Here is a 20,524-nt window from a genome sequence, read left to right as displayed (position 1 = left end):
ATAGTATCCAATCAAATTGGTCAGGCAAGACTTCCCCTTAACAAAACCATGCTGTGTCTGAGCTATGACTGAAGTCTTGTCTAGATGATCCTGCAGTGCTTCTTTAACCAGTGCTTCCATTAATTTTCCTGGAACAGAAGTTAAACTAACAGGTCTATAATTATTTGTGTCACCCTTTGATCCTCCTTTGTGAATTGGGGTCACATTTGCACATCTCCAGTCCATGGGTAATTCCCCTGTGTCCAAGGAAGCTCTCATAATTATGGCTAAGGGTTTACTTACTTCCTTTGCTGCCTCCTTTAATATAACTGGATAGATCCCATCCACCCCAGGTGCCTTTCTTGTGTTTATCTTCAACAATTTCTCCTCCACTTTACTCTCAGTTATTACAAGATTATCTAGCTTACTGCCAGAGTTGAATACACCTCTGGCATTCCCCCTCGCTGAATAACTCCTCATGTGTGAATGTCGATGCAAAATATTCATTCAGTTAGTTAGCTACCTGAGCAGGATCATCAACAGTTGACCCATTGATATCAAGTGGACCAATCTGATTCTTCCCCTTCCCCCTTAATAAAAAACACATCTAAGTAAAATTTTTATTTGAATATGAATAGGTAATCTGTTACTTTCTTAATGTAATAATTTCATTTGGAATAAAAGTTATTCTTTATTTACAAATAATATAAGCAGTTTATTTTCTTGTGCATCATTCTGAATAAATTTTGCCTAACACTTGCTTCCAAAGGTGCAGTTTTAATCCGACATGTGTTGTGGTGGGACCAAGAGGTAATTTGTCCAAAAAAAGTTTTGCTGATTTTTTATCGAATGAAGATTAATGACCATCTTTTTCTAGCTTCTGAAATATTGTCTTAGTTTTACTTAAGTTATGTTAGCTTTTATGGTTTTCACAGATTGCATGAAAGAACCAAAGATGCAGCATGATATTTTTTCCACTTTCTGTTTTTTCAAGCAAGTGGAATTTTACAGTTGATGTTCCAATTTTTGATACATCAGATCATTGCAGTTCCAGTTAGTTTGTTTCCTAGAAATGGCATTATCAGTTTAGTCCAATTCCTAGAAGTGACAACAAAGAAAACCTTATGGATTAAAAAAAAGAAGAACAAAAAAACCAAAAAAAAAACCCAGTGTCTGTGCCACTCTATTTTAAGGAAACACATAGTTGTATTTCCTTTCTTTCCTTGTGACCCTGTCTCCATTTTAAGTTAATAGAGTTAGTACCATTGATTTTTTCTGCTTTTTGCAGAAAGACTGTTTTTCTCTCTTGTTTTCTTTTCTCAAAAAATGGTAAAACTGTTAAAATTGTGAATTTCTTCTTAATTTCTTTAACAAATATTGGCATAAAAAACAGTTTTCCACAATTTTTCAGTTTGGGCAAAAACCACCTATTTTTTTTCTGCCTACAACTCTTGGTTTTTGAAAGTCGGTTGATTGCTATATCCAGTTTTATATTCTCTAACTTTTCAAGGACTTCATTTCCAGTTCAAGGACTTCATTTCCAGTTCAAGGACTTCATTTCCAGTTCAAGGCATATGATATGGTGAGCAATGATAACTGCTCTCAAAACCTAAAGAAACATCAGTAGCCACAACATGTTTACTATGTTTTCTTTATTTTTCTTTTTCTATTCTTTAATAAATATATGGAAATTAAGATTACATTAATTTATTAGAATGTGTAGAATAGGACGAAGTTATCTGCCTGTCGTAGACATACCATTGTCCTGTTGATGACTGGATGCAAAAAATAATTTTGATATCTTATACTTGAATTTCAGGAAAGCTTTTGATACTGTTGCACATGGAAGACTGCTGTACAAATTGGAGCAGTGTGGCATTAAGGGCCAGTTGCTGCAATAGATAAAGGGATGGTTGAGTGGGAGATGGCAGAGAGTGGTAATAAATGGACACTGTTCTACATAGACTAATGTTATTAGTGGAGTCCCCAAGGGTTCGGTGCTGGGCACATTGTTGTTTTGTGTATTTATTAATGATATCGATGAAGGTATATTGGGCTTAATGTCCAAGTTTTCAGATGATACAAAGGTTGGCAAGGTTGTTAATGATAGATAGTATAGACAGTATGCTACTGCAACAGGATCTAGAAAAGTTAAGTAGATGGGCTGAGAAGCGGCAACTGAAGTTTAATGTAGACAAATGTAAAGTACTGCATATGGGTAGCAGTAACCCAAGAGAAACGTACCAACTGGGTACGTTCACTACACTCAGGGAGGTGGAGAATGAAAAAGACCTGGGGGTAATTGTGCAATCAGATATGAAGTTCTCTGACCAGTGCAGACAGGCTGCCAGAGCAGGTCATGGAGTTTTGTCAATGATATATATGAACTTTGTTAGCAGAGACAAGGAAGTGATTATACCTTTGTATAAAGCAGTGGTCAGACCCCACCTTGAGTACTGCGTACAGATCTAGAGGCTTTATTTTAGGAAGGATGTAGAGTTGCTAGAATGAGTACAGAGAAGGGCAACAGGATTGGTTGAGAATAAAAAAGGGGTTCTCTTACCAGGAGAGGCTTAAATTCTGTAAGTTGCAGCATCTGGAGACTAGGCACCTGCGAGGTGATTTGATTGAGATGTACAAGGCCATGAATGGTTTGAATGGGCTCAATGCTGATGGGATTCTTCCACTTGCTGAGATTAAGAACTTGACAGGGCATAGATTCAGAGGAAAGACAGTTGTAGAATAGATGTGCGGAAGTTTGCCTTTAGTCTGCGGGTAGTTGATAGCTTAAAAAAATTTAAGACTTAACTAGACAAACATTTGGAGTGACCAGTTGGGTGAAATGGGAAGGGTTTTTTTTTTTTTTTTTTGCTGATACTCTATAATCTTTGCTTTCTTGCATCATATGCTAATGACATAAAGCAGCTGTTGCCCTTTTTGGGCACAAAACCTTAGTTCTATTTTTATGATATTAAGAATAGAAGAACTAAGGTTATCCAATAATCACAGTGAGTTTAATGTTGAGAAAAAAGTTGAGTTTGGATTTAAATCAAAAGTGTCTGAAATTTTGGCCAGATGCTGTAGGAGAGCCTGTTCAATTAATTCAGCACTGGAGAGTTTCATGTGGTAGATCTTTTCTCATTCTGTGCTTATTAAGAGGAAAGACTGTTTTTACGTGGATTGGATATGTTTAAATAGAAGGGCTGCATCAGAAAATATAAAGATATTTTACTGATGCTATGAGATATTATTTGTTGGGTTAGAATACTGTTAGCTTGGGGATATGCACTAACTAATTGATTAACTGTAGTCACAAACAGAGCTGGAAGTGATTCTTACACTCCTTCTATTGGACTGTACAGCCACCTGAAAAGCAAGGTGTTGGAGATTACAATGCCTGCTCTAATCTTCAAGGGACAAGCAAATACAAGGGCTGTCTTTCGGTTACTAAGAGTAAATCTCATATATAATTACATGTATTTTAATAATAAGAGCATTAGTGTACATGCAGATTTCTTCAATTTGAAGTACTGCTTAAGTCGCCAAATGTGAATATTGTAGGGATGTTGCAGACATGATTTCACTGGATGAACTGCCTTAGCTAAAAAGCAAATAAACTCTATGGCAAGGCATCTAATTGACATGTATGGCCAGTGCAATTTTGAGTTAGTTTGGTGTGACAACACTGGGAAAACAAAAATGAGAGGAGTATGTTATCAGCCTAATGACTGTGATGAGTATAACAAACAACCATACAGAGAGGTTGAGTGCACCAGTAAATTGGCGTGGGGATTTGAACTTGCCAGATATTGTCTGAACTTGTGGGTTGGTCACTCTCAAAGTAATAAGACTGTGGTAATAAGCAGTCCTTTAATTTATTAGGGAACTGCTTACTGCACCAGCGAGAATAGAGTGCAGTAATTTAGATCTGATTAACAGCATAAATGCTTCATGTATTATGAATCTGCAGATAAAAGACCCTTTAGGTGGCACCTTAGACCTCTTAAGATGTGGAATTTACCTAAAGATTCAAGTACCATCAAGAGGGAAGGGCTTTTGCTTTTCTAAAAGTGACTAAAGTGATCTCAGGTAGTATTTAAATTCTGCACAATGGGACCAACAGATGATGTTACCGTAATCAAATTCTAAAATTTGTGGGAGTAATCATAAAAGGTAAAAGGCTTTTTATACCAACTAGGAGAGATACTGTTCAAGGTGTGGACATAAATTGACTGGTGAAACTCTTGGCAGAGAAGAAAAATATACAGGACACATAAGGTGTTTCAGAAGGCTATGGTAATTTTAAACTAGTGTGCAATCAATTCACAAAGGATGTTAGCCAATCTAAGGAAGATTACAAGAAGTCTCTGGCAATGAATGCAAAGAAAAACAGCAAAGACCTCTTTGCTTATGTACACACTTAGAGGAAGGGAATGAATCACATTGATCCACCAGGTACAGCTAGGCCTCACATAACACAAGTTCGATTAATGTGTTTTTTCAGTTACCACTATTTGAAAAAATTATACCACTTTTCACTTTACAGAACGCAAAATTCCAGTTAATGCGATCTTTTTTTTTTTTTTTTTTATGTGATAGTTGAAAAAGATTTGAATCTCGCGTAAGCTTACCACGCATTGGAAGAAGACGTGTTACTTGTTTGTCTCCCACCAATAAAGTCAATGCAGACTTGCATTTAAAAATTCTAATTTTTAAATGCAAAAATTCTAATTTTTAAATGAGCCAGATGAAAATGATGATAACGGTAAAATAACTAGATGAAATCTTTCATAATGCAGAGAACCTCAAACAAAAGGTTTGAGGTTCTCTGCGATATTTATTTTGCCTGGGCCCAGAGAAGATTGTTGTCGACTATTGGAAATTGATTGATGAAAAGAGGAAAGTCGACTCTCTTCAAATATTTCTGTAACAAATTGTTTCTTCATTGTGTATTTTATGTCAGAGGTTCCCAAACTTTCTTGTTTCACAGTGCCCTTAGCGTCTCAGTAATTTTTTTGTGGAGCACCTAGACCAAAAGAAATACCTAACAGTTCCATTTATTAAGTAGTTAGGTCCAAACAACTTAATAAGAAATGTTGAAACTCTGAACTACCTCGAGCTAGTAGTTCACACAGTGTCCATCAGATGTCGAGTATCGCTGTGTTTCTCTCAAAATTTAAAATATTCTGCAGCGCACAGTTTTGGAACTGCTGTTTTATGTAAAAAACATTTATTCAATAATTATTTTCATTATCTTTTACATGGTATACAGTTAAAAAGTTATTTAAAAGGTATTTTTAAAATTCTTTATGGACATTCCTGAAGGTCAAGGACCAATTATAATTTTTCCTATTGATTATTATATTTGATTAACACGTTTCCATTTTTCGTGATGCGCTCGGGGGGAACGAATTAATTGGGTTAATTGAGATCAGCCTATATATATATATATATATATATATATATAGTTTTAACTGGTTGATGAACTTGCTCTGGTTGCTGATAGACTGAAGAGGTATTTTGCTCTTCATTTACACATGAGGAATATTTTAGGGGTGGGGGTGAGATGCAAGTCCAGAAGTTTATGCAGTTCTAACAGTGATCAAAATAATTTTGTGATAACTGAGAGGAAAATTGGAAGAGAAATTGTTGAAGGTAAATGTAACAAAGGCTCAGTGGATATATCCATTTATCTTAAGGAAGTCAGCAAAGGAGTGAAGCAAACCTTTAGCCATCAATGTGAGAGTATTGTTGGATTCAGGGAAGATCCCTGTTGACTGGAGATGTGTAAGTGTATCTCTGTTTCCCAAAGTGCGATAAAAGCATGACATGAGTAATAACGGATTTGTTAATTTGACTTCTATTCTAGGCCAAATAATGAAGTCAGTGGCTATATCACCCGGACCCACGCTATACAGGATATGAAGTTGCAACTGTAATCACAGCATGGATTTGTTAATAGGTAATTTTGTCTGCCCAGTCTGATTGGAGAATATGACAGTTTGGAAGCAGCATTTTAGAATGGATGTGGATATGCTTGAATGGATAGGAGAAGAGGAACAAGATTAGTGAGGGGGAACAAAAGAGTTCTCGGCTAAGGTAAAGAAAGCCCCACATGAGAAGCATGCAAAAGTTCGATGAAATTTACTGGTAAAAGTACTTTGCCATAATGGCGTTTGTATTGTTGCTCGCTTGGTAAACAGACAGTGGGTGTCATCAGTCTGGAGTAGAAGTTGTCCCACGGGAGCTTGAAACCCTCCCGAAGTGGGGGTGGGGTAACCTGACCTTTTTTTTCTTTAGAATCACTAATTGAATAAACTAATTGAATCACGAACAGAGTCATTGGAAGTTCTGGCATTGTAAAAATGTTCGTAACATAGTTTCACAAGTAAACCTTTTTGAAGTTTGCCTTGCTTCTCTTGTGGACTTCCTTTACCTTTGCCTTTTTTTTTCTTAATAAACAATTTATCCACCAGTCCACATTTTTTCTTTAGAATCACTAGCATTCTAAATAAAAAAGGTCAGGTTACCCCTCCACTTCAGGAGGGTTTCAATCTCCCATGGGATTCAATTTCTACTCCTGACCGATAACACCCACTGTATGTTTACTGAGCGAGCAACAATACAAATGCTGTTATGGCAAAGTACTTTTACCGGTAAATTTCATCAAACTTTTGCGTGCTTCTTGTTGGGGCTTTCTTTGCCTTCGCCGAGTTCTCTTATCAAGAAAGGCTTCTTCTGCAAATTGAAGGCTGGAAACTTGGGTACCTAAGAGGAGATCTGATATTTCAAAAACTGTACATTTCGGTGTCATGCCACGAGATTAACTTCATCTCCATTATAATCAATAACAAATATTGATGTTATTTTTACTTTCTATGAAATAGAATAGGAATAAACAAAAGCTATTTCAGTTTTAACTTAAATCAATATGTGCATATTTTTTGATCATAAATCTTTATCTGCACAATTTTACAGATATTGTAAAATCACACTGCTATTACTTCAGTGTGAAAAGATGTGGATAAAAGTTGAAGCAAAATTCCACCAATAAAAAAAGTACTTACTTTTTTTCTGCTACTAAACCTATGAGAATGAATGATTAACATCATTAATCATATTATACACCTATTAAGGTATATCATCAGTAACTGTATTCTGGAAGAAACAGAGAAGGGTAGCAGTTCATTTCTCATAGCTTGCTGATTTTTATGTTATACCAACATATGTATATAGTCTGTTTCATTTTTCAAGTATTCATTTATTACCTGCCCCACTGCAGAATTAAAGCTGGCAAATCCTTGATCAAGCCTGTTGTTTAATAATATTCTATTATAATTTATCATATGTGCATGTAAATAAAGATTTTCGTAATTTTTTTTTTTAAACATATGTTCTCAGTGTTTTATTATCACATCTTAATTGGTGCTCTAAGAATAAATGGATTGTCCTGAATATCGAAGTCCAGTTGAGAAAATTTTTTCTATCTTGTTTTGTTAGTTTAGCAGCGGTATGTGTTAAGGTGTATGTGTATAGCAAAAGTTGTTTCTCTCCTAAGAAATGTATACTATTGAATTTATCCATCTGCCCCCCCTCCATATGTAATGCCGTGTAAGTAGTGATTCAAACAGGCTTGATATGTAATGTAATGCAGGTCATCATTTGAACATACCTGATGATGTGTAGCATAATGCTTTCATTACTTAACTTGTAAAATATTTATTGTGGTGTTTTGTTGTTTTAGTTTAGTTTGTTGTTGGTTTAGTTTATTTTTTGATGAAAAACTTCTGAATCTCAGTCCTGTGTTATTTCTTTTAAAACAAAACCTGTCTCCCCCATACTTATCTTCAATAATGCTCAGATTTCTAAACTCGATCAAATTTTTTTATTGTGGATTACCCCAACTTCTAATCTTTCCTCTCTTTCTCTCTTGGCCCAAGGATATTAGAAATATTGCTTCCTCTTCATTGAAAAACTGGGTTTTCTTTATTTGGTGTGAGTGTTGCTTTTCCTCTAAGCAGCTATTGATTCTATACAACTCTCAAATCTGTTCCACCGTGGAATATTGTTCCTACATCTGGGCTGCTCCCACCTAAATCTTTCTCAGGCTCCTAGATTAATGATCCAATTCTAACCTCTCTCTCTCTCTCTCTCTCTCTCTCTCTCTCTCTCTCTCCCCCCCCCCCTCCCGAGCATCTCTGTCACATAGATATTCAGTTTCTGCTGTATGCTTTTTTTCTGCAGATATTTCCATGGGCACTGTTCTATTGAATTGTCATCTATAATTCCACTTCTATATTCCAAACGTACCTGAATACATGCCTCAACTAGTCAATGTTCATCCACTGCCCTAAGCAACTTTCCTTCTTATTTATTTACTGAAAATTCAAGTCCAGTGTTTGTAAGTATCATCTATCTTCTTAACCTAACATTCAACTCATACTTATTACTAATGCTCTTTAGGTTCTAATATATTGTGTGTTTGGACTTTCCATTAAAAAAAAAAAGATGTGTACACACATACACTCAGTGATCACTGAATTATGACCACCTACCTAATACGGTGTTGGTTTCAGTTTACATGGATAACAGCTGCTATTCGCCTGGGCATTGACTCCACCAGATGCCTGAAGATGTCCATAGGGATCTGCAGCCATGCTGACTGCAAGGCTTTCCACAGTTTCGGGATAGGTGACAGTTGCATGTCTGTATACTTCACTTCCAGTTCCAAAACATCCTATAGACGTTCAATTGGATTGACATCTGGCGAATTTAGAGGTCAATCAAGATGGGTAATATCTTCCCAGCACAGTGCTGGCTCTGATGACACAGCATCTTGAATGATCCCTTGTCTGTCCGGGAAAAAATGCAACATGGCAGAATGCACATGGCCTCCTAAGAGATGCCGGTAGACCTCACCAATTAAACATTGGTCCCTATGTACCAGAGTTCTTAGTTCTTGCCAGCAAAACATACCTCATATTAAGCAACCACTGCCACCTGACTGGATAGTGGGAACCATGCATGATGGGTCCATGGACTTGTGTTGCTTGTGCCACACACAAAGATGTCCATCGACAGGTTGCACAGGTATTTGGACTCCAACCAGTACACTCATTTCCACTCCTCTAGTGTCCAACTAGCATGTTGTTGACACCATGGCATTTGCCGTTGATGATCAGCAGTGAGCAGAGGGTGTCTCTTGGGTCGTCTGCTGTGGAACCCCATACATCTGAGTATGTAGCACATTGCCATTTTGGATATTGTTCTTGCATTGTGTTGTCATTTGTTACACAGTGGCCTGCCATTGAGTTCATATGATGAATTGCACCCTTTTCTTACCACGAATATCCACTTTGTGTAATCCTTTAAGTTCTGTCGATGGGAGGCAGTTTGACACATTCTTAACCACAGTGGACTGTGAGCAACTGACAAGGTGTGCTCACAGTCCACTGTGGTTAAGTGGACTGTGAGCACACTATGCTGTTTGCAATATGAAATCACCCATGCACAAGCCCCTACAATCATGTCCTTTTGAAACTCTGTGATATTTTTACTACATCCCATAATTACTACTTTATCACTTTTACTTGCATGACCAGATTCAAGTTTTCACTGCTGTAGAGTATGAAGCTGTATGGCTTTTTATACTGTGTGCTATGTGGCATTGTCTATTACAGATAGAATGGTTACAATTCAGTGATCACTGAGTATATGTACATATATAAATACATGTATAAAAAGTTTTAAAGAAATAAGAAGTAGAGAAAGAATATATATTTTTGCTTAGGATTGGTACTATCCAAAATATTCATTAAAATTTAGTACAGTGTAAGAATGAATAGCTGCAATGTGAACATATTTGGAAAACTAGTTGAATTCCTGCTATTCATATTGTTGTCGTCTCCCCAAAATGGGACCTCTGTGCTTTTATATACATTCTGTATTATTTTGAGAGAGCAGTTTAATGACCCTACTCTGATACCTATTAATTTTAATGCAGTGCTATCCCATACTTAGGTAGCCATTTTTATTGGCAGCACTTGCAAAAGGACTCATGTTTTCTCATAAACAATTTTATTTCTCTTATTTTCCAGTAAAGTGTGTTCATATTATGAAGTGATAATGCATTTCCCATAAAAAAAAAAAGAAAAAAAAGGGAAACTTTCTTTGATAGAAAATTTACTAGTAATGAGACCAAATTAATCATGCATTTATTTCTTAATTTATATTTAACTTAGAAAACTTTATTTTTTATTTTACAGGGAAGACCAGGAATTCCAGGACAGGATGGACAAAGGGGCCAGAAAGGAGAACCTGCTGTCATTCCACCTAATATAATCTTAGGACAACCAGGTTGATAATATCTTATAACACGTTTGTTATAGTTGAATAAGAGTACCTACAGTAACCAACTGAATGTACTCTTAATTATTAATTTTATTGATTTTTTTTTTAACATAATGTAATTACAGTCAGTTCTGCTTTAATGCAGTACATGTGTTCCTAAAAATCTCCGCATTATGATATTTCTCGCATTAAAAACAGCAGGGCTTATGGGAAAAATAGGGATGGGGCAGAGCACTCAAAAAAATATTCAGTCTAGTAAGTAAAACACTAAAAAAAGTTAGAAACCCAATAAAATTACAAACATAGGTTTAAAGAACTAAAATATGAACTTTATTTGATTGATAACAAGATATGAACTTTATTTGATTGATATTTCTGTTCACTGACATTTTCTTTCTTTCCTTTTTTTTTTTTTTTTTTTTTTGTAAAATTTAAAACAGTAAAAAAGATAAGCAATCAATTACAACAAATACGTGATGCATAAATTGCAGAAGTGAGACAAGTTTACGAAGCTTAAAAAATAGAAATGAAGAGAAGATTCTGAAAATTTATTTATGTTTTTTATATGATTGAAGATTTCATAGAAGGGGAAACACATTTCACCTTAATAATGTAAAAACCCACAGAATTCCAGCTGTTGGTATTATCACAAATGCAGGAAGATCGAGTTTACTACCTGTTTATAATTAGATTGCACTAACTGAAAAGCCCAATAAACTGAAACTGAAAAGCCTGGGAACTGCAAGTTGTTTTTATTGCTTTATGGTAGTGACCTCCAGAAATGTGCTCTTCTGCTCACGATATCACGCCTCACAAAATTTCTGTTCAAACAGAAAAACGTGAGCTCCTGAAAACATTCTTTTTAGAAAGAAACAACTTTGGGCATTGTATTTTTCCATATTTCAAGGTTGTATAGATGCTGATAAAATAAACAAAACAGTTTAAACAAGTGAGTCGAGCCTTTTGTTCCATGCTCATTAATATACATAGTTCATTAGTCGAACCATAGTAGAGGCAAAATTGACTCACTACTATACCATGGATGTACCTGATAATCATGACTAAAGTTTTTTTCAGAAAATTTTCTCAAAAATCTTTTTTGTTTTAATCATTAGTTGAATATTTCAGAGGATTACTGCAGCATCAGTAGATTTGAAGCTATCCTTAAATATTTTCTTCACTTTTCAAAGTTTAATTTTTTTTTTTACCCACTCAGGCAACTTAAATATGATTAGTATCTTGTGCACTGTTGGTTATTTCAGGATATCCATATTTCTATGTGTAATAGATACATTTTTTACAAAACAAAAAACCAAGGATGAAAGAAAGAAAAAATATCCAATTAATTTACACCATAACGAAAGGGAAGAATCACTTTGGTCCACTGGATATGAATAGTATCACGTTAATGATCCTCTTCAGGTTGTTGACAACAAATTAAATATTTTCCATCTAAATTCAACATGAAGACATTTTTAGGGATGTTAGAAGTATATCAGATTCTAACTGGAAGCTAGTGATTTTTGATAAATAGGCAGAAAGTGGAGGAAAAGTTGTTGATGCTAAAAGTAAATAAGGAACCTGGGGTTAAATGCATCAATCCAATTATATTAAAAGAAGCACCAGAAGGGGCAAGTAAATGTTTAGCCATCATTTTGAGAGTATCATTGAGTTTAGGGGAGGTTACTATAGATTGGAGATATCCAAAAGTCTTCCCTATTCACAAAGGGGGATTAGAATGTCAAGGGAGTAATTACAGACTTGTAAGCTTAATTTCTGTTCCAGGGAAAGTCAGTGGAGTCTATGGTTAAAGAAATAATGCAGGACTGTCTTGAAAGGAATAAATTTATATTACACTCATAGCATTGATTTGTTAATGAGAGATCCTGTCTTACCAATTTGATTAGCTCCTATGATGCAGTAACAGAAGAAATGGATGCAAAATATAATTTTCTCATCATATACTTAGATTTTAAGATCTTGACACTGTTCCACCTGAAAGAATGCTGCATAATTTAGAGCAGTGTGACATTAGGAGCAAATTACAGCTATGAATAAAGAGATGATTGAGTGGCAAAAGTTACCTGTGGTAATCAGTGGGCTCTTCTTGGAATAATGTTATTAGTGTAGTCCCTCAAGTTTTACTGCTGTACCTTTTACTGTGTTTTAGTGTTTGTTAACAATATTGATTTTGGCACATCAAGCTGATTGTATTAATGCGAGCATCAATACATACTGCCGTATCTAGACCTAGAAAAATTAGGTAGGTTAGCTGAGAAGACAGTTGAGGATTAACATTGACAGATGCAAGGTACTGCATGTGGGTACAGAATTCCAGAATTGCATACCATTTAGGTGGTACTACACTCAAGGTTGGTGGAGAACGAAAAATACATTGGGGGGGGGGGAAGATAATTGTACAGTCAGCCATCAAGTATTCCCAAGCAGTTTAAGCAGGAAGCTAGACCAGTTCATAGGGTACTGTTGATGATACACAGGAACATTGCAAGCAGGATAAGGAAGTTATAATCTCATTGTGGGTGCCTCTGTAGCCAGGTGGGCAGGAGCAGCAGTGCATAGCACATGCTTCTTGATTAGACTGGGGTTCGAGCCCATGACCACTGAATACGGAGGATGCGGAAAGGTCAGGGAATAACCACCACATATCCCCGGAGCAATATGGCCTCAGTTGCTAATGCTCCTAAAAACCAAAAAACAACTACAAACATAATCTCATTGTATAAGGCCATGGTTAGGCTGCATCATGAGTACTGCATACAGGTCTGAAAACCTCTAATTAAGATGTGGAGCTGCTGAAATGGATGCAAAGAAGTGTAACAAGATTTTTGAGGGAGAGCAAAAGGATTCTCTTACCGCAAAAAGCTTCATTCCTGCAAATTGTGGCATCAGGAAACTAGGCATGTAAGAGGAAATCTAAACTGTGTGACACTTTGAATGGGTTGAGTAAACTAAATGCTGATGGCATACTTATTCTTGCAAAGAGAAAACACATAAGGGGGCATGCATTTAATTTGAGAAAGGATGAATTCAGGATATACGTGTGAGAATTTGCTTTCAGACAGAGAGTAATTGATTGTTTGGAATAAATAATCAATCTAAGAAGGGATGGACAGATGAACTGGTTAGTGCTTTTTTTTATTTTTGTCCAATGCTATATAATTTTGCTTCCTTGCATTGCTTGCCAATACTAACACTAATACCTATTTTAGGAAGAATGTGAATCTCCTGGAACAGGTGCAGAGAAGGGCAATGAAACTGGTGAGAGGAATAATGGGTGCTCTTACCAAAAAAATCTAATGGCATGAGTTATGTTTTCAATTCTGCAAATTGCAGCATCTGGGACTAGGCATCTGTGGCGCCTCCATAGCCAGGTGGGCAGAAGCAGCAGTGCATAACACACGCTTCTTGATCAGACCAGGGTTCGAGCCCGTGACTACCAAATACGGAGGATGTGGAAAAGTCATGGAATGACCATGACCTTAGTTGCTAATGCTCCTAAAAACCAAAGAACAACAAACAAACAGCATCTCTGATGTGATCTGATTGAAGTGTTTAATGCTTTGAATGGATTGAGCAAGCTCAATGCTGATGGCATTCTTCTTGCTCAGATTACACACGAGTGGTGTAAATTGAAATTGAGGAAGGATGGTTGATAGATGTGCTGAAGTTTGTCTTCAGTTCATTGGTAGTTGATTGTTGGAACAGACTTTGCTGGTGTGGAATTGGGTAGTTTGAATAAATTCAAGGAAGAATTAAACAAACTATTGGAATGGAGGGACAGTTGATGTTGGAAAATGCAGTTTTTTTTTTGGTGTTTTTTGTGATTTTCTATAAGCTTGCTTTCTTTTGTCATTTTCCTCTACTAGTAATAATACTTACAGTAAAATTGTTTATACATGTTTTTTTTTTTTTTTGTTTTTTTTTTTTTATTTTTATTTTTTTTATGAAAACCCCAAACACGAGAGGTATTAGAACCTATAGTACTTAGTACCATGCTTGGGTTGGTGGTTGTGAAGATGAAAGAAGGTATTTGTTGACATTAGACTTCAACTTCTGTAGACTGTAATGTTCAGGAAATACGTGTGAAGGAAGGTTGTTCCAGAAAACAGCAGTTGAATGAATAAATGAGGAAGATGAAAAGTTGGGTCTTTGAGTTTGAAGTTGAACAGTAAATGGAAGTTGGCTGGTGACAGCACATGTTTTGAAAGAGAGAGCAGGAATTATAGAAGCCAATTCAGAAGAACAGTGCCCATTGAAGTATTTGTAGAAAAGACATGCAGCAGAAACAGTACATCTATGAGACAGAGAGTGGAGAGACTCTGTTAGAGAGGAGTCATTGATTAACCTAACTGCCCTCTTCTGAATGGAATCTAGAAGCCTGAGAGAGGTTTTGGGGGCACTGCCCAAGATGTAGGAACAATATCCCATGGTAGGGCAGATTTGTGATTTGTACATAGTGAATAGCTGTTTGGAAGAAAAGTAACGCTGAGAGCAAAAGAGAAAACCAAGTTTTTTAGATGCAGAGGAAGCAATATTTGTAATGTGCTTGTGCCAAGAGAGATTAGAAGTCAGGGTAATCCCCAAACCAGATATATCAACTTGCCTAGAAATCGGAATATCATCAAATGTAAGCATAGAAGCAGAAGAATCCTTTTTGCAAGATATAAGACAAGACTGAGTTTTAGAAGGATTGAAATCAACTAAGCTGTCTTTGCCCCACTGGAAATCGGCATTTAAGGAATTGGTCACGGATATTCGAAAAGTTGAAGCTGATTGAGCAAGGCAATGCTTCTCAAAATGGAAAGTCAATGCAATGTGCTATCATTGGCAAAACTATGGATAGGATATCCAATCAATGGAAGAAGGTCATTAATATACAAGAGGAAAAGACTGGGGGAAAGGACTGAACCTTGGGGGACACCGACATTAGTCGAGAAGTTAGAAGACAGAGAGCCATCTACCATCACCCTCAGTGAGCGATCAGAGAGAAAACTGGATAACCAATTACAAAAAACAGTTGACAAACCATAAGATGGAAGCCTGTTTTGAAGACCTTTATGCCAAAAAAGATCGAAAGCCTTTGAGATATCCAGAGCAACTGCTTGTGTTTCACCAAACTTTTCCATTGAATTTGTCCACATATGGGTAACATAAGAAAGAATATCACCAGTGGATCGACACTGATGGAATCCATACTGGCGATCGTTGATCAGATGGAAGGTTTCTAGGTAGTTTAAGAGTTGGCAGTTAATTGATTTCTCCATTACTTTAGAAAGAGTAGAAGTAATTGCAATGGGACGATAATTGGATGGGAGGGATTTGTCACCCTTTTTAGGAACTGGCTGGATATGAGCAAATTTCCAAGCAGAAGGAAAAACAACTTTGGAATAAGAAAGTGAAAAAAAGGCGGCAAAGACAGGTGTAAGTTCAGGAGCACAAATTTTGAGAATAAGTGGAGAAATCCAGGACCTGGAGCTTTCTTAACATCAAGATTCGTCAAAATCCTTCTGACATCCTTTTGACGGAAGATCACAGGAGGCATTGAATGGAGCGTGCTAGGAATGGTTGGAGGTGTTTTGCCAAGATCATTAATTTGGAAGAAAAATGGGATGCTAGCAGGTCATCTTTATCTTTGGCCAAAGTGAGAATAGAACCATCTAGTTTTCACAGAGGTGGGAGCAGAGATGGGCAAAAGTTGTGGCCAATAGTTTTCGCAAGAGACCAGAATACTTGGCTGCCATTGTGGCAAGAAGCAAGTTTTCTGCTCTTAGCCTGTTCAAATTCTAGTTTGGACTGATTAATAACTGCTTTACAATTGTTGCTATCTTTGGTGTAGGCAGAAAATGAAACTGAAGAATTGGAAACAAGCCAATAATGGTATGCAAAGTTCTTCTCTTGAACAGCCTTAGCACATTTATATGAAAACCAAGGCTTAAATAAAGGGCGAGATTTTAAAGTGGTGTATGGAATAAAGGATTCCATTGCTGCAAGAAATAATTTCACTGACACGATCTGAGCAAACATTGACATCAAAAGTTTTGAAACAGTAATCCGACCAAGGAAAAGAAGAAAAGAAATCTCACAGGCCATCCAATTTTGCCTTCTTGTAATGCCAGAACAATATGAGGTTGGAAATAGCCATGAGATTAAGGCTCCGTTGGAGAAGAGGCATTCACCAAGTTGTGAACTGAGGTACCTAAAGGACCAATCACTTCGACCATATACTTAGAAGGGTTGTTTGTGAGAAAAAGATCAAGCGTGTTGGCTCTATGGTTGGGAATGTCCAGTATTCTTGTATGTAAATGAACAATCTGTGCAAGGTCATTAGAAATTGCAAAAGCCTCAGCATCTCGACCAGTTGGGTTGGTGTGACTAGAAAATGGAAGGCAGCTGGAGTTGTGAACATTAAAATCACCATGGAAAATTTACTCACTCTTAGGAAAGTTGGACTGGAGGAAGTCAAGTTGCAAAGAGAGAAAATCAAAGAGCTCCAAGTGATTAGTGCAGTTGGGAGAACGAACAGTAAAGATAACAGATGAATTTGACACAATGAGGTAGAGAGATTTTAAGCCAGAGAAGATCGGAAAGAAGAGATTACAAATTATCAAGTCTCTGACAGGGAATATCGGAACGGACATATGCACAAGTACCACCTTTGAGGCGAAAGGAATCATACAGCGAATAATTTAATGAACTGAGATGAGCAGTAGTTGAATCAACTGATAACTGAGATTCTGTCAGAAAAAGTACGTGGGGTTTGGCAGTGTGCAAGTGGAAATGGACATAATTGAGATTAGAATTGAGAACACACTTATTTGTAAAATGAACTAGGAAGTGGTTCGGAGGTTTAGATCTTTTACCAGATAAGCTTACTCTATTAGTTTGACAATTCATGGTGTATTCAATAGTAAGGAAAAGTGGGTGGGACATGCTGTATGAAGTGATGAAATTTTTGGATATGGCGTACCCACGATAAGAATATACCCAGATCCTTGACATAACATGGCCTTGACAATGCACTTCGCATACACACTACTCGGACTCCCTCCACTCACTATCTGGCAGTGTAGATGTAGCAAGATTATACACTAGCTGATACGGAAACCTCCTAAAGAGTTACCAATAGGTTTGGTCCAGTGTACTAACTAGCGGCCAGCTTGCGAACACCGTTTTTAGCATTAGCATTAGTAGAGGCATTTGATGCAAGAAAGCAAGCTTATGCAGCATCAGCCAAAAAAAAAAAAAAAGAAAAACCCACTTCCACTTCACCCCTCCGTTCGTTCAAAATACCTGTCCAGCTGAGCCTTAAACTTATTTAGGCTATCAACCTCCACCACAAGGGATGGAAGTCTGTTCCACCAACCAACCACCCGCTGGCTAAAGGCAAATTTCCGCACGTCTGTCCTGCATCTGTCTTTCCTCAATTTGAATTTATGCCCTCTCAGGTGATTTTTCTTAGCTAGAGGAAGAATCCCATCAGCATTGAGCATTCTTAAACCATTCAAGGCTTTATACACCTCTATCAGATCACCTCGCTGGTGCCTAGTCTCCAGACACTGTAATTTGCAAAACTTAAGCCTTTCTTCGTAAGAGCACCCCTTTGTTCCATTCACTAATCTTGTTGCCCTTCTCTCTACTCGTTCCAGCAGCTCTACATCCTTCTTGAAATGAGGCCTCCAGACCTGTATACAGTACTCTAGGTGTGGCCTGACCATCGCCTTATACAATGGAATAATCACCTCCTTATCCCTGCTGGAAAAATTCCTGTATATCATTGACAATACTCCATGAGCTACTCTTGCAGCCCGTCTGCACTGCTCAGAGAACTTCATATCTGCCTGCACAACCACCCCCAAGTCCCTTTCATTCTCTACCACTGTCAGTGTAGTACCACAGAGTTGATACGTTGCTCTGGGGTTGCTGTTTCCCATGTGTAGTACTTTACATTTGTCAATGTTAAACTTCATTTGCCACCTCTCAGCCCATCTGCTCAACCTATCCAGATCCTGCTGCAGCAGCATAGTGTCAGTAGTGTCCTTGACAACCCTGCCAACCTTTGTATCGTCTGCAAACTTGGACATTAAGCTTGATATACCATCATCAATATCATTTATAAATACAGAAAACAATAATGGACCCAACACTGAGCCCTGAGGGACTCCACTAATAACATCAGTCCACGATGAGCAGTGTCCATTGATTACCACTCTCTGTCTTCTTCCCCTCAACCACCCCTTTACTCCCTCTAGTATTACTCCCTCTAGTTGCCTCCCGAACGTGCTGATGTAGAAAACAATCATCCAATGAATCCACAAAAGCCCTGCTAGTGTGTGAGTAACCAGCCCCCAAATTCCAGTCAATATCTGGGAAAGTTTTAGAAATGTAAGGAAAATTGGATGTCGCCGTGGTGTTTATCATAACCTCAAAAGTCATCAGTCATACTGCATGATGGGAATGGTTGACTGTAACTTAGCTCTGGAGACTAAACATGGGTTCAAGCCTCCAATATTGTTATTGGTTTGTATTGCATAGGACCACAGCCTTTCAGCTGACCTTTGGCATGTTCAAAAAGATGTGGTTTCACAAACAAATGAGGCATAGACAAAAGAATATAGCACTTCCATAACTTGTAAATCTGTATTTTGTCAGATTTAATGGTTATTGGAATGCTATGTCTCTTGGTTGTTTCTGACTCTAGTGCTTTGTTGTTCCTAATGGGGTCAGATCCCAGCAGAATTTTTGTTATTCCATTATATTTTTAATTTTATTTTGTCATTGATTATTGCATTTTTACTAAAGAACTAAAGAAATCCAGACACACTTCAAGTGTATATGCAGCAATTTCATCTGGGTAGATTGTAATTTCAGTGGAATTAGCATTATTGTTGAAAAAACAATGCAAGGAATGAAGTATATTTGTCACCAAAAAAAAAAAAAAAAAAAACACTAAATTTGCTATTTCCTTCTAATTTGTCCTGCCTGTCTTTTAAATATATATAAAACTTCCACAACATAAGAAGGATCTTTGTTCCAATTTTCACTTACTCTGGTCCCATGTAGATTTTCTCATATCTGTCCTGCAATCATCTTTTTCCAATTTAAAGTTACATGCCCTTGTATTCAATGTCAGACAAAAAAAGAATGGTGCTGTCAAAGCGTAGTTTGCTTGAACTGGCCTTAAATACTTGATTTGGGTCTCTTTCCAGGGGATTCTGGTTTCCAGATTCCATCAATAACAAGGTGAAAGTAAAGAAATTCGATCAGGAAATTGCTTTCTGGAAAGTGCTGATTTTTCTAAATCACTGTGCAAAGTCAACCACTTTTACTTATCATGTTATGGTTTGCTTCCCCTACATAAGGGGAGTATGGAGGAAGGGGCCATTACAAGAAGAAGAAGAGAAAAAAAAAAAAAAAAAAATTCATCTCTTTAGGGTTTCGATTAGTGTTTACTTTGCAAAGCTCGACAAGGCTACAGGAGACACGTGTTTCACAAACCCGCTAAGTGGAATTTTATTTATTGATTTGAAATTATTGTTTTTCCTGTAACTTTTGATATAAATTTAGTAGTGTAGTATATTTTTGTGAATTTCTGATTAATTTGGTGTTTTTTTATTTTTTACTTGGCCTTTGCAATTACATAAAACACCACAGTTTTCTTCTGCCAGCATTGTATTGATAGGAGCATTAGAATTCTGCCACCATTGTTTTTTGTATTGATATAGCAGATACTGGTAGTTTCTACGTTACTTGTAGCATCCTAACTTCAGGGGCTCACATCTGGGGAGTATGGGCTTGGCACACCCAGGGTCCTGAGCTGGATATCATCATTCTTCTCTTTCTTGGTGATTCCTTTTTGCTTCTCTCTCTCTCTCACAGGGTAGGTAATTCGGGAATTTTTTTTTATTTTGTCTAGTGCAGCATAAGCCTCAGGCTTCCTTGCACCATATGGCTAATAATAATAATAAAAATCAGTGGATTTTAAACTAAATTATAGCACTACTTACGTATTTTAATAATTTAATTTTATTACATTATCCATAACGTATCACATTAATATTCATAAAGCTTTTAGAATTGGCGATTTGGTGTAGATATAGTATCGCAAATAGCTCACGCGAGCGTTCGAATCACATAGGATGGCAATAGATAGTTAAATTTATTATCTATTATAACT

At 36.9% G+C, this 20,524-nt stretch overlaps 1 protein-coding gene across 2 annotated transcripts in view; it reads left to right on the top strand.

Annotated features, from left to right (window-relative positions):
• Window positions 1-20,524, top strand: part of Col4a1 (Collagen type IV alpha 1) — a 1,206,096-nt gene that overhangs the window by 660,817 nt on the left and 524,755 nt on the right. For both annotated transcript variants that reach the window (XM_090374514.1, XM_090374509.1), the window contains exon 20: window positions 10,245-10,335. In XM_090374514.1, the coding sequence (XP_090230640.1) occupies window positions 10,245-10,335 (91 nt within the window). The remainder of the gene's footprint in view (window positions 1-10,244; window positions 10,336-20,524) is intronic.

This window comes from Mastigoproctus giganteus, chromosome 1, assembly GCF_048544385.1.
Source record: "Mastigoproctus giganteus isolate SK-2022 chromosome 1, ASM4854438v1, whole genome shotgun sequence".
Lineage (NCBI taxonomy): Eukaryota > Metazoa > Arthropoda > Arachnida > Uropygi > Thelyphonidae > Mastigoproctus > Mastigoproctus giganteus.
Note: the sequence above shows the minus strand (reverse complement) of the source record. Positions and strands in the feature narration are given on the sequence as shown.